This window comes from Scyliorhinus canicula, chromosome 5 (assembly GCF_902713615.1).
Source record: "Scyliorhinus canicula chromosome 5, sScyCan1.1, whole genome shotgun sequence".
Lineage (NCBI taxonomy): Eukaryota > Metazoa > Chordata > Chondrichthyes > Carcharhiniformes > Scyliorhinidae > Scyliorhinus > Scyliorhinus canicula.
In genome coordinates, this window is record NC_052150.1 from 50,942,796 (window position 1) to 50,958,373 (window position 15,578).

The 15,578-nt window shown below is 43.9% G+C and overlaps 1 protein-coding gene across 3 annotated transcripts in view; it reads left to right on the forward strand.

Annotated features, from left to right (window-relative positions):
- The first annotated feature begins 4,475 nt into the window (after nt 1-4,475).
- Nucleotides 4,476-15,578, forward strand: part of jarid2b (jumonji, AT rich interactive domain 2b) — a 536,459-nt gene continuing 525,356 nt past the window's right edge. For 2 of the 3 annotated variants that reach the window (XM_038797041.1, XM_038797044.1), the window contains exon 1: nt 4,501-5,003. In XM_038797041.1, coding sequence (XP_038652969.1) covers nt 4,959-5,003 — 45 coding nt within the window. In that variant the 5' untranslated portion in view covers nt 4,501-4,958. The other variant, XM_038797042.1, reaches the window with a different exon arrangement.

The following is a 15,578-nucleotide window of genomic DNA, read 5'->3' on the forward strand; positions in this document are numbered from 1 at the left end:
CTCTGTCTGTAATCTCCTCCAGCCCTACAAAACTCCAAGATATTTTTCCTCCTTCAAATTTGTCCTTATGAACATCCTTGATATTATTCCCTCCATCATTAGCAGCCTGCCTTCAGCCACCAAGATCCTAAGCTCTGGAATTCACTTCCTAAACCTCTCCACTTCTCTATGTGTTCTCCAATAAGATGCTCCTTAAAACCTATTTCTTTGAAGAATCTTTGGCTACCTGACTTAATATCTTCTGAAGAGGCTCAGTGCCAAATCCAGTTTGATAATGCTCCTGTGAAGTGCTTTTGGATGTTTCACTACCTTAAAAGTGCTATATAAATACAAGTTGTTGTTGCCCATGTACACAATTAAGATCACTACATTTGATGTTTGTGTTTTACCGTTTGCTCTAGCTGTCTCCTGAAGGCATGGAGTCATACTGTGACTGAAGTTCCCCCAGTACCTCGTTGAAGTGTTCATCCTTTGTATGTGAGCTCAATAGTTGAAATGCACTATGGGAGCATCACAGCTGAGCCCAGATCTGAGAAGGTTGAGCTGAGAGTGTGTGCCGTAAACCTGAGTAGCTTTATAATTGAGCAACTTTGCGGGGTTGACAGGGCATGAAAACGCAGTGAAAACTGATATAAAATCACATGGAACAATGGTTAGCAATGTTTCTGACTTTCTTTCAAGAGGCAGGGTTAAGTTAGCAGCAAATCTTTACTATAAACTGGGTATATGAACAAATTAAATTAAATAGTACACCATTGAGAATTCCCTAAGGACACTAAGGGCTCTGTATAAAAAGACACCAGACCTTGGGAACAAATATTCCTTTTATTTGTAATCACAGGGTGGAAAGACCAGTCTCCTCACTTTATTACTTGCAGTGGTGTATTTAAAAAAATGATTTTTTTTTGTTCATCTGATACACTTTACATGTATTGAATTGACCATCTGCTAATAGTCCCCGATGTATCTGCAAAGAAATGCGAACCAATCTTGAGATGACTCCAAATTCTGAATGACTTAACGTAAAACATGAAATTAATGTTCAAGAGTCAATTTTTCCATGTCTCTATTGAATTAGCTAATCTCAGTCAGTATACCATGTCTCAGGATCCCAGTTTAGAGAGGGTAAAATCAGCCAAGTTTCCTGCTGCTGATCCTATTCAGCAATCCTGTGAATGAAAGTCATGTGGGTGGATGTCAGGAGAGGATTCGATTGGGCTTTCTATGATTCCCTTTATAGTTGAATAGCCTACTGACATGCACTCCAGGCTCACATGCAAATAATTAAATAGGCAAAACATGCAACTGGCTATTTACTATCTGATTCCTAACCTCCCCTTTCTAACTTGCCCCACCCTCTACACATACACACACAAAGACAAACAACACAGAAGGGAAAGGGTGGTAGGAAGGGTAGATAAATAATAATAAAATGAAAGGATAAGGATCTTTGATTCAGATGGATGTCTTCCAGTTAGTTTATTTGTCAAGATGTGGAAATGCCAGCATTGGACTGGGGTGGATGTCTTACAACACCAGGTTAAAGCTGCGCTCCGAAAGCTAGTGATTCCAAACAAATCTGTTGGACTTTAACCTGGTGTTGTAAGACTTATTACTTTATTTGTCAAGGTTAGGCCCTCAATTGAGTACTTTCTTTTCCTTCAAATTGTAATGATCCTTACTGCAGACTCATATAGACAGCAGGCAACTGGCAGCAGAGAGACGGAGAATCACAGCTCCTCTTCTTTCAAGGATTTAGAAGCTTCTGGGAGGTTCTCTCCGAAGAAGACACCTGGTAGGAACCAATTGCTGACTGTTGTCAGGCAGAAAATTGTCCCTGGCCAATCAATGGTTGCCAGTTAACTAATTTAACCAATTCCCTCCAGTCTGCTGGGTAGCAAAAAGTCTGAGTTCTCCCTTCCCGAATACAAAATAGTGTTCCAGTAAGTAAGCTGTTTGAAACTTTGAGTCCTCTGCTTCCTCCGCTCAACTTAAAGGTATATCTCAATTATCAACCATGGATCAAAAATAAAAAAAGATAAAATAAAAGAAAGGGAACAAAGGAAATAACAGGAAGCACTCTTACAATGGATTCTGCATTGTAATCAGGAACAAAATTGTTGCCCAATTTGGCCATTTATTTTGGCTGCAATATTAACTTGTCACCCAAAATTCTAAGTTTAATGACATGTTATGAAACAAATCTGCTGCACCGTTGATCAATAATCGGGATATTTCGAAATCAAAGTAACAACGTTATTTAATAGTAAACTGAGGTGAGATCTGAATATTAAAGCGAGCCATTCATTCACTTGTGCAGAAATCTGTCAGAGCTCAAATACATGAGAATTCAGTTATGTAATGTTGGATGTGAGAACCTGTATTTATTCCATATGAAGATTGTCAATAATTTCGCTGCTCCCAACATGATAATTTGCTGTAGTGAAATTAAAAACAATAATTCACTGAACCAAATAATGCTGTTAATCATTTCACATACTGTCAACATTTATAAATTGTTAGTAAATTATGGGTTTTTACGTTTGTGAAATAGAAACAGTAATATACATCTACCACGATTTGCTTTCATTGGAGCCTCATTGTTGTACAGTATTGTTTAAATAATTCTGGCCACTATGGAACTAAAGGCGCAATCCAAGTTAGAAATGTTTTTAAATGGGGAAAGTGCTTGAACTATTCCAGTTGCCAGTGACAGACAGTGTCAGGTAAGATTTTATTATCATTATGTATGTTAATGCCAAGTCTTATTACTAATGACCCTTAATGTCATGGTGGCAGTTTTATTTGTAATTTATGGTTTTACTTTAATTTTAATTCTATCCATGTCATATTACAAACTTCAACAGAGTTACCAATGGGTAAGAAGGTATCCATCTATGATTTTTGCAATTAACATTACTGTTTGAGAGGACTCTCAGCAATGTATCCTCAGAATTCTGCTCTATTAGGGCAGCACGGTGGCGCAGTGGGTTAGCCCTGCAGCCTCAGTGCCAAGGTCCCAGGTTCGATCCTGGCTCTGGGTCACTGTCCGTGTGGAATTTGCACATTCTCCCCGTATTTGCGTGGGTTTCTCCCCCACAACCCAAAGATGTGCAGGCTAGGTGGATTGAACACGCCAAATTGCCCCTTAATTGGAAAAAATGAATTGGGCACTCTAAATTAAAAACAAAGAATTCTCCTCTATGGATTAGTTACTGACTTACACTTTGTACATGCTGTAATAACATGTCTGATGTATGGGACTAAGTGGGGGAACACACCGGCCTAAACATCCCAATTGCTATGTATTGGAACTGCCCTGCATTATCAAAATAAAAGTTATCCCCAGAAAGTGTGCCTGTGTAAGTGCTGAGCAAGGCCAGAATTGGGCTTGAATATAATTGGCCTCTAATGCAAGTCAGGTCTGAAACCTGAGCAAATAAGTAATTCCTAACACTCCTTAAATCAGCAATTTGTCACCATCATTTTTGTGTATTTACTTCCAAAGGTAGTCACTCAACTCTCTTTTCACATTGTGCTCGAGTTCAACAAAGCTAATAACCAAAGGCTGAATGTATTTGTGTGCTGATGAAAGATATACAATGTGAAACATTAACCTGTCTTTCTCCTTTACACATGCTGACCTGCATGAATTCCAGTTGATTTGCTGCTTCCCATCAGAAGGAGGTAGCCTAAATGTTCTGAATTTATGCTGGAACCTGCAATCTTGTAATCAATGAAAATCATTGATGCACTACAATTTTCTGACTTGCTCTGGCAGCAGGCAAGGCCTTATATTTGGTGTGAATATGGAATGAGCTGGATGCAGTATTTGAGTAATATATGTTCATGCTACAGGTGTCAACCATGGCTCTGTGGCAACAGTCATTGCCTCCGAGTCAGAAGATCGAGCCTTCAAGTCCAGCACCAGAGACTGGAGGACACAAATCTATGCTATCTGACAGGTCAGTGCAGTAATGAGGGTGCTGCTATCTTTTAGACGCATCATTAAACCGAGGCCCCTGTCAGTTGTTTCTCATGGTGTTAAAAAAGAAAACCGTGGCACCACTTCCAAGAAGGGCAAGGGTGCTCTACCCAGCATATGTCCCTCAACCAGCATCGCGGCGGAAGACACTGAATGATCTGGCCGTCATCGCATGGGATCTTGCTGTGCATTGCCCGCAACTGCACTTCAACAGCAACAAAAAGTGGCCCGTCGCCGGCAAAGTGCATTGTGGATATGCTGAGGTTGTGGAAGGCCCCCTGTGTCAATGCGGGTCCTTCGATCTGTCCTTCTCTTTCAGGGTGCGCACAGATGATATACGGAGGGGTTGGAGGAGTGGAGAGAGAGAGAGAGAGAGAGAGACAGTAAAAGGGAAGTCCCAACCAATACTGCAGCTCTTGAGCTTTCCGGCAGGGGCTATGCTGAGTGTGCGTGGCCGGGAGCGTCCTAACGTAGCCATTTAAAGTTAAAGGGATGTGATTGGTGGGAGTGTGAGTATGAGCCTGACTTGTGTGTGTTTGAGACTCTGTCTGTCTCTCTGCACAGAACGTGACTACATTATTTTATCCCCCTTCTCTCTCTCTTTCCCCCATGTTTTTTTTCCTCTTATTCAAGATGTAACTTCACCACACCACGTAGCTTATTTTTTTCCACTTCGTCCGTTTCGTGTCGCTCGGGAGCAGTAACTGTACTTGGTGTCGACGAGCGAGCTTTTCTTTTACATCAAAAAAAAATGTTTTATTGAAGTGAATTATTTATTCCCCCCCCCCCCCCCGGTCCTCCCTCCTCCTCTCCTTCCCTCCCAACTTCGGATTTAATCAAAAGGCGAAGAGGCACGGCCAGCACGGAGAGAGGGGAGCTTTTGTAAATACAGACCAGCCAGGGCTTATCCACATCGACGAGATTGATTCATGTGGAATTTTCTCCTCTTCGCAAAGAAAATTGGAACAACAGGATGACCAGAGAAAGACCCAAGAGGAACATAATTCAGAAAAGATTAGTAAGTGACTTGAGAAGTTTAAAAAAAATCTCCCTTTCCTTGTCTCTTCCTCCCCCCCCCCCCCCCCCCCCAGAAGGAGGTCGCCGGGGCTTCAACGTTTTCCCCCTTTTCGCGCTGAAGCATATGTATTTTTTTTTGTTGTTGTTTGTTTATGATTTCTTTGGCTGCAAACACTGCCAGGTATCCCCCTTTGTACGGGCTCTCGTTTTATTTTCACGGTCGCAGGGACGACGATCGTTTGTTTTTATTTTAATGGGTGATCTCTTTTATGTCGCTGTTCACAAGAGGAGAAGTGTGTGTGTGTGAGAGATTCGGTGACGACAAGTCTGGCCCCGTCCGTCCCTTAACCGGATCGCATCTAATTTAGTGGTCGTTGATCCGGCCTGGTTTGTTGTATTTGCAGAGCTGCTTCTACCGGGAGAGGAAAGGGAAGCGATCCTCTTTCTCTCTTATCCCCCCCCCCCCCCCCTCCTCCCCTCCCCCCCCTCCTCCCCTCCCCCCCCCCCCCCCCCCTCCTCCCCTCCCCCCCTCCCCTCCCCTCCTCCCCCCCTCCCCTCCCCTCCATACTCGAGCCTGCTCATCCAGCGACGCCACACTCTTGCTCCCCTGGAGGATTCCCCCCCCCCCCCCCCGTCTCTCCTCTCCTCTCCTCTCCTCTCCTCTCCTATCCTCTTTTGACCCCCCATTTTGGATCTTTCTGCCGCCACCGTTTGGTTCTGCTTGGATTAATGGCAACCTGCATTGCCTTGTTGTTGAACTCTTATTTCCAAGCCGGTTTCTCTTCTCTCTTTTTTTTCTCTCTCGACAAACCCCCCCCCCCCCCCTCTTTTTAAACATCTGGACTACATTTTTTCCACCATATCTCTCTCTCAGCCTTGCAACTCCCTATCTTTTGTAAAATTTTGTTTGAGATCTCGTGGCGAGTCGCAACAATAAAACATGTTTATAAGATAGTTCGTTTACCCCCCCCCCCCGGTTTGTCGCTTGCCACATGGTCACGCTGTAATCTTGTGGTAATGTTTGCATTCTCTCCTTCTCCCCCCCCCCCCCCCCTTCCCTTCTCCAACCACCATTCTTCAAAGAAAGGTTTACTGTCTGCAGTCGGCGGATGTGAATTATTCAGGGGCTTTTAGGTAATGGAGAGATTGCAGATGTTTGAAAAGGTTTCCACTGCAATTTCGGATTGGGAAGAAGGTTTCTCTTCATTTACTAAGTCGTCGTCCCCGGTCAGTTTATTTTCTGGATTCGCGGTGACCTCTGACTCGGCAGACGGCAGTGTTTAAGTGAGGGAAGGTGACACGTTAGCCACACTCACGACACAACAAACTCGGTCCCGTGTAACGACTTTGACCAGCCTTCCCCCCCCCCCCCCCGGACAATCCCTACCCCGCCGTCAAAAAACGATAGCCCGCTCACTCCCCGGCTCCCTCCCTCCTGGATTTCCTTATTGTCCATCTGGAACTTGTCAAACCGCTGAATCGGTAAGAAAGCCACCGTCAGCATTCATGTGGCACTCGGAGCAGCAGCAGCAACAACAAAAAAAAAACACAAACTGGAGTGTATTTTTTTTAAAAGGACATCTGACGCATTGCAGGGATATACTCGAAGTTTATGGAGGGGGAGGGAATTCTCTTGTGCTTTAAAAACCTTTTTTATGTGCGATGTTTTTGTTTGACCCGATCTCTCAACATGGCTTTTTTAAAAAGCTTCAGAACAAAAGGGGGGGGTGTGTGTGGAAAGTTTTTTTTAAATGTTGAGGTGTATTGTCCGAGGGCAGTTGCCCGCTCTTGGGGGCGGGGCACGAGGGGGGGTGAGTGTGTGTGGTGGGGGGGGAGGAAAGGGAGACGGTTGTTGTCCGGAGCGACCTGCGGCCGCGAGGCTGCAACAGGTCCAGCACGCGGGGCCGCTCCGAGTGCCGTGTCGGCCGCGAGCCGTGTGTGACGTCAGCGCGATCCGGAACCGGGGGGGGAAGAGGGAGCTGCCCCGTGACGTCACAATGGATAGGGGCGGGGCTGACCCTCGCGGAAGCGGTGGCCGCTCCACGTGACCAGCTGCGTTTTAATTCACAAAAATAAGTTACCTCCTGAAAGTCTATTCCTTCCTGCCGGCGCCCGAGCACTGCAGCAGATTGCTTGCTTGTATATCATATGCACACATGCCATGCTAGTTCTGAATTTTGCTGCGCGTCACACATAGTTGGAGATCTATTTTACGTAGACCGCGTCCTTAATGACGAACGTCCTTTCTCCCCCCCCCCCCCCAAAAGGGTAAATGCAGTGAGAGAAGTGCCTCCTGGCAGACAAACTTCGTGACTTGCACTGTTGCAAGTACTTATCTGAAGGCTGGAGCTCTGAATCAGGTCGCGGAGCTTTGTTTTTTAGATAATTGTTTGGGAAAGTATTGAAGCGACTTGAGAGCCACTAGCTGTCTCCCCCCCCCCCCCCCCAACTGCAACATGACGTACAACAGCAGTAGGTGTACAATTCTAATCCAGTCTTTCGATTTGGTTCTCTGCCACCTTACCCTTTAACCAAGCGTTCGTCCTCTTCTGGCCTCGTTGCTTTTCCCTTTCGCCCCAGCACATTTATTTTGTTGATCATTTGCTGTCCATTGTCCCAAAACGTGCTTCAATATGTTTTTTTAAACACGGAAATGAGTGCTATTGAAATGTAAATGGTAGTAAGCACATATCCCATGTGCTTCTGGCTTCACTATGATACGGAAGTTAGATTCACCGTTTTTTTTCGAGAGGCAGCAGAGATTGTTCTAACTTGCTGTACAATTAGCAGCCAGATTCTGTTAGTTTGTTTACTGTGTTGCTGTCCGTGGCAACTCCAACTCTCAAAGCAATTTAAATAATTTTCACTCCAGCATCTTTGAAAGTCCTTTCAAAAAAAAGTGATGGCAGTACTGTATTACCCTGATGTGGAGATGCCTGCGTTGGACTGGGGTGAGCACAGTAAGAAGTCTTACAACACCACCAAGTTAAAGTCCAACATGTTTGTTTCAAACACTAGCTTTAGGAGCAGGGTTCCTTCCTCAGGAGCAGTGCTCCAAAAGCTAGTGTTTGAAACAAACATGTTGAACTTTAACCTGGTGGTGTTGTAAGACTTCTTACAGTATTACCCTGATCAATGTATAAATAGGAAACTGACTGGCAGAGATTTTTTTGTAGATTTAGATTTATTGTCATGTGTACTGAGGTACAGTGAAAAGTATTGTTCTGCGTACAGTCCAGGCAGATCGTTCCATACATGTATAATTATAGGACATAGACATAGGGTGAAGGATATGGAGTATAGTGCTACAACAGTAGAGAAGATGCCTGGAGAGATCAGTTTAGTCCATAAGAGGGTCATTTAGGAGTCTGGTAACAATGAGGAAGAAGCTGTTTTTGAATCTGTTGGTGTGTGTTCTCAGACATTTGTATATTCTGCTTGGTGGAAGAGAGAATAACTTGGGTGGGAGGGGTCTTTAATTATGCAGCCCGATTTCCCAAGTCAGCGGGAGATGTAGACAGGCGGGTTCGAGTGATGGACTGGACTGTGTTAACATCTTTCTGTAGTTTCTTAGGGTCTTGGGCCGAGCAGTTGCCATACCAGATTGTGATGCAACCAAATAGAATGCTTTCTATGGTGCATCTGTAAAAGTTGGTAAGAGCTCAACGTGGACGTGCAGAATTTCCTCAATTGCCTGAGGAAGTATAAGCGCTGTTGAGCTTTCTTGTTCGTAGTGTTGACGTGGGTGGACCAGGATGGATTGTTGGTGATGTGTACACCCAGGAATTTGAAGCTGTCGACCATCTCTCACCTCCTACCATTGATGCAGACAGGGGTGTGAACGACACTTTGCTTCCTGAAGTCAGTGACCAGCTCCATAGTTTTGCTGACATTGAGGGAGAGATTGTTCTCATTGCACCATGCCACTAGATTCTCAATCTCCCTCCTGTACCCTGATCACCGGCAGGCTTCTTGTTCAGTCATGCAAGGAGGTTTCACCCCACAAACCTAATTTCACGATTGAAAATGTTCTTGCCCTTTTTTATGGCTGTAGATATTGCAATAGAGATGTGCATTCCACCACACTGCAACTCATTTAGCAGTTGTCGGAACCATCCATCCTTCCTGTGAGAAGGAAGAAGTCTCTCACGTGAACGTCCTGATGTGGCTCCACTAAATGCAAGTCCAGTAACAAAGGGAGAGGGAACGCCATATTTGAAGGAGATCTTTGCTAATGAAACTTTGGGCATCAGAGCAGTGTGAAATAAATTTGCCCCAAGTACAGACAAGGGGATGAGAGATAAACGGGTAGACAAGCAACAAAACTAGCTTATCATGTTTAATCTTTTGAGCAGGGGGCGACACGGTGGCGCCGATGACCTGAATTCAATCCTGGCCCTGGGTCACTGTCCATGTGGAGTTTGCACATTCTCCCTGTGTCTGCTTGGGTCTCGCCCCACAACCCAAAGATGTGCAGGGTAGGTAGATTGGTCATGTTAAATTGCCCCTGAATTGGAGAACAAAAAAATAATTTGGCACTCTAAATTTACAGGGGAAAAAAAATCTTTTGAGCATATATAAATGCCTGGAAAAATAGTTTGTAGTTTATTTATGGTAAGTGTTTGGGTGAGAAATGCTTGTTGTGCTGCACGCTGCTATCAGTTGTAAAAAGTGATCTTTAGGTACAGGTCCAGAGGTTGCCAACTTAATGTTGAAAATAATTATTTATCTCACAATACCAAATTGGTATCATTTTGTTTAAAGATGCCCCTCAAGCAGCATGGTAGCACAGTGGGTAGCACAAATAGGTTAGGCGGGGTAATTGGGTTACGGGGATAGGGTGGAAGTTATTATTTTTCCGTTTTGACAGTTCTGCATTGTGAAGATATTATGACTGCTATACTTAAGAGTTTGCAATTTTGAGAATATTAGACTTGCCCGTATAACTTTTTGTTATTCCATGTCAAAACAAACTCCTCAGCAACGTACTTCATGAGGTGCAGATGCTCAAGCCTTAAGAACTACCCAGCTCTTGCCATTGTCTACTTGACTGCAGATTGCACCAGTATGGTATAACTCATTCCATACCAGTCTTGTCAATACTTGGCTTAACACAATGCACATCATCTTGAGTACCCTCCGATCAACTCTGCTCCCCGGAGCCCAGTCCTGAGGAACATCCTGCCCTCTCACGTAAGGAGGGAAATTACAACAAGAAAACTCATGAAGAAGGTTTGCATCAACCCAAGCCTGATGCAGCACCAGGACCTTACTAATCCATCTGTTGCTCGCCTCCCATCATGACAGGTTGTATGGCTAAGACCACTTGTGTTAAGGAATAACAGCAGAGACCCTATGACAGGAATGGATCCAAACACCGCCATTAAAAGCACATCGCAGATCCCACAGCCCGCCTACTCGACTTCAACCTGCCATGTAAACATTGGCTACTCCCCAACCATTTCAGCGTAGGCCAAGGCCTTTTGTGCAGCAAATCTGCCCAAGTGGGGCCTTGCAGGCACCCTGGACTGCAGCTGTGGTGCATCCCAGTCTTATCATAGAATTTACAGTGCAGAAGGAGGCCATTCAGCCCATCGAGTCTGCACCGGCTCTTGGAAAGAGCACCCTACCCAAGGTCAACAACTCCACCCAAACCCCATAACCGAGTAACCCCACCCAACACTAAGGGCAATTTTGGACACTAAGGGCAATTTATCATGGCCAATCCACCTAACCTGCACATCTTTGGACTGTGGGAGGAAACCGGAGCACCCGGAGGAAACCCACGCACACACGGGGAGGATGTGCAGACTCCGCACAGACAGTGACCCAAGCTGGAATCGAACCTGGGACCCTGGAGCTGTGAAGCGATTGTGCTATCCACAATGCTACCGTGCTGCCCTACATGCAGTCAATGACCTACATCATTAAAGACTGCCCCCTGACAAAATTCAGCGGAGAACTCAGAGCTCCATTTAGCCACTAGCTGGTGCTATTTCTGAAAAAATGTCAATTTGCCTCTGATAGCACCTTTAAGTCCGAAGGTTGAGAATTTAAGGCCCAGTCCAGAACTTCACAATCTAGTCTTAAGCCACTGCTTCAGTGTAATGTTGAATGAGTACTGCATTGTCAGAGGTGCGTTTCTTCAGACACGGCATTACAATGAAGCCCCACTTACCTGTTCACATGGTCGTAAAAGAACTCCAGGAAGAATTCAAAGTTCAGGGTGATGTTCTAGACTCTTGACAGCGTTTCCTCTATCTAGTGTGGCTCAGTTGCCGCTCTTTGCTTCTGAGTCAGAAGGTTGTGGGTTCAAGTTCCAGTCCAGGACTTGAGCTTAAAAATCATAACTGACACCCCAGCTGTAGAATTTGGCAGTGCTGTTTTTCAGAGGGTCCCATGGCAATAGAATAGGGGAATTACCTCTGGTGCTCTGACCAATATTTGTCAATCAATGTCACAAAAAACAGATGACCTTATTATCATATTGCTGTTTATGGGGACCATGCTAAGCCCAGACAGACTGCTGTGTTTCTGGCATTATAGCAGTGACTACACTTCAAAAGAGAAAGTACTTTGTTGGCTATAAAGTGCTTTGGGACATCCTGTGGTTATGAAAGGCACTATGCAAATGCAAATATCTTTCTGTTTCAACCAGTATCAACAAAACGGATTAATTGGTCATTTATTTTGATTGTACTGATTGACTACGTAGTTTGCCAACATAATAGAGTGCACTTCAAATGCTGTGAAGGACATGGCACATTGTGAGCATGTGAAAGATACCCCTTGAGTCTGGATTACTTTGTTAAAGCAGTGTTGGCTCTATTCTCTCTCCACAGATGCTGTCAGACCTGCTGATATTATCCAACATTTTAAATGCGTTTCAGATCCAGCATTCTCAATAATTTACTTTTACCTTTGCTTTAATATAGTGCCATTTATGGTATCAGAATGTCCTGAAGTCCTTTGCAACCAGAGTACTACTGAAGTATGATCACTATGACACTATGACACTCCTGCTAACAATGCTGAGATAAATGACTAGATAATCTGTTTTGGTAATGTTGACAGGTGATTGGTATTATATTTTTCAAAAAGTAAATGACAAATAAATGTAAGACTGCATGGTGTGCGGTAACATATTCATTTGGACAGAGGATTAGTTAACAGGAAACAGTAGGCATAAATGAGTAATTTTTTGGTTGGCAAGATGTAACAAATGGTGTACCACAGGGATCAGTGCTGGGGACCTCAGCTATTTGCAATCTGTAGCAATGACTTTATGGTTGCTAAGTTTGCTGATGAGACAAAGATGGATAGGAAAGTATGATGTGAGGAAGATGTGAGAGGAATCCTCAAAGGAATATAGATTGGTTAAGAAATTGGCAGATGGAATATTATGTGGTAAAATGTGAACTTGTCCACTTTGGAGAAAGAATAGAAAAGCAGCATATTATTTAAATGGAGGGAGATTGTAAAGCGCATTGGTACAGAGGAATCTGGGTGTCTTGGTACATGACTCTCAATTATAGTATGCCAGTATGGAAAAAATATAGAAACAGGAGTCCGCTGTTCGGCCCTTCAAGTCTGCTCCGCCTCAATCAAATTTTTATTTTTTTATTTCAAAAAATTTAGACTACCCAATTCATTGTTTCCAATTAAGGGGCAATTTAGCGTGGCCAATCTGCCTACTTTGTGCATCTTTGAGTTGTGGGGGAAAACCCACGCAAACACAGGGAGAATATGCAAACTCCACACGGACAGCGACCCAGAGCCGGGATCGAACCTGGGACCTTGGTGCTGTGAGGCAGCAGTGCTAACCATTGTGCCACCGTGCTGCCCTGCCTCAATCAAATTATGATTGATCTGGAGTAGTCTCAATTCCATCTACTTGCCTGCCTTCCATAAATTTGGGTCCCTTGTCTGTCAAAAATATAACTCTGCGTTGAATAAATTCCGTGACCCGGCCTTCAATGTTCTCTGGGGAAGAGAACCTTTTGTTCTTAAACAGTGTCCCCAGTTCTAGTCTCTCCCGCAACTGGAAACATCCTCCCAGGATCCACCCTATCAAGTCCCCTCAGGATCATATATGTTTCAGTAAGCTCACTTCTCATTCTTCTAAATTCCAATAGGTTCAGGCCCAACCTGTTCAACCTTTCTTTATAAGATAGGCTCTTCACCACAGGAATGTGTTGAGTCAACCTTCTCATAATTGCCTTTAGAAGCAGTTCAATCCTTTCTCATAAAAGGAGACTGTTGGGAAGGGAAATGGAGTGTTGTTTATTGTAAGGAGGCTGGAATATAAAAGTTGTTTGTTTCTTTTTTGCTATGGTTGTAGTGGGCATTTGAGGGACTGCAACTACTGTGTGCAGTTTTGGTCTCCTTATTTAAGAAAGGAAATAATTGAGCAATTCAGCTGACTCCCGGAATGAGGAGGCTATCTTATGATGACAGGTTGGACCTGTCTTCATTGGTGTTCAGAAGAATGAGAGGTGATAGTATTGAAATATATGATCCTGAGGGGACTTGAAAAGGTGGATGCTGAGAGGATGTTTCATCTTGAGGAGTTTAAAAATAAGGTGTCTCCCACTTAAGATGGAGATGAGAACTTTTTTTCACTGACGGTTGAGAGTCTGTGGAACTCTTCAGAGAGCATTTGGAGGTAAGGTAATTGAATATTTTAAGGCAGAGGTGGATAAAAGTAAAGTCACCATAGTCCCAGATGACCATAGGCTGCTTTCCCCTTTTTGAAGGGAAGAGCTGGCAGGTGGTGATTTAACTTGAGGATCACTGCACCTCAAGCGAGGGGCAAGGTCGAGAAGGTGGGCCTTCATGAATAACCTCAGGTGGTATGGGGATTGAACCCGTGTTGCTGCTCTCGCTTTGCATCACAAACCAGCTGTCTAACCAACTGAACTAAACCGGAAGGGATTCAAAGGGTATTGGGGGTAGGCAGGAAAGTAGAGTTGAGGCTACAATCAGATCAGCCACTATCTTAGTGAATGGTGGCAGGCTTGAGGGACCAAATGGCCTACTCTGCTCCTAATTCTTATGTTCATAAAACACTGAACATAGGAAGGGAAATTCCATTAACAGTGGTAAAATAGATCAGATAAATTTAAAGACCTATGAGGCTTGGTAAACTTGACAGTTGACATGTCCATCTAATACACAACAACAATTTACAGTACTATTGGAACACTGAACTATTTAGCCAAAACAGAATACAAACCAGTGACCGTTATAACCAAACTCTACATTGCTATAGCCCAATCACACTCTCTCTCATGTTCTGGTAGCTGAGAAAATCAAAGAACACATTCAAGTTCTGAATGCACTGCCAAGAGGCTGATTTCAGATTTCGAGAGTCTCTGCCTGCAAAGGAAGTTTGGGAATAGATGACCAAATGCAGACATATAGTGACCCAGAGCTGGGATCAAACTCGGGGCCTCAGTGCCGTGAGGCAGCAGAGCTAACCACTGCGCCACCGTGCCGCCCTGAGTGAGGACAAGGTGCCATGAGTTTAAACTAGTAAAAGGTAATTTTAGGACTGTTGCTACTACTTCACACTGTTCAAACTTGAAATGGAGAAATCCTGGAATTAAGAATGATTAGGTCTAGTGATGATGGGCCATTTTGGATAGATTAATTGAAGATGGGTTGAATGACCTTCATCATCCATATGTAACTTGTAACAGTGCTTACTTTGGGAACACTTGCCATGTTTCAAAGTTGCACCATTAATGTTCATGATTATGAGGCTTAATTTATTTTTTCATTTTAATTTATCTTTTACAATTGTTGAACCATTTTTTGTTATTTTTAAAGGAACATTGTCATTGGTTTTACTGCAGTTTAAGCCCTGTCACTGTTTCTTAAATTGTTTTCTCCTGTAATACTTGCAACATTTTCCTCACCAAAACAGGTTCTTTACTCGTCACCGGTCTTGACCTGTCTGAGGAGACATGAGCAGTGAATGATTTGCTTTGGATAAATATATATATTCTTTCTTTTGGGGAGCCATTACGGTCCACTGCCTCAAATATGGAAGCTTCTGTAAGGAACTATGGTAGAAAGCTTTATACATTTGTCACTATATGCTGTATACGGTAGCACAAGTGGTTAGCTTCACAGCTCCAGGGCCCCAGGTTCGATTCCCAGCCTGGGTCATTGTCTGTGAAGAGTCTGCACGTTCTCCCTGTGTCTGCGTGCGTTTCCTCCCGGTGCTCCAGTTTCCTCCCACAGTTCAAAGATGTGCAGGGTGGGTGGATTGGCCATGCTAAATTGCCCTTCGTGTCTAAAAGGTTTAGGTGGGGTTACTGGGTTATGGGGTAGGTTGGAAGTGTGAACTTATCTAGGGTGCTCCTTCCAAGGGCCGGGCAGACTTGATGGGCTGAATTGCTTCCTTCTGCACTGTAAATTCTATGTCGACTACCAGCAGGCTATACTAGTGTTGCAGCTGCTTGTTTGGTGGTGATAATCTGGAAATGGATTATATCCCTGATCCTTCTACATATTAAAAGGGAGAGAATGTTTGAGAACGTAGATGCATTCCATTTTTAGATTATTATCT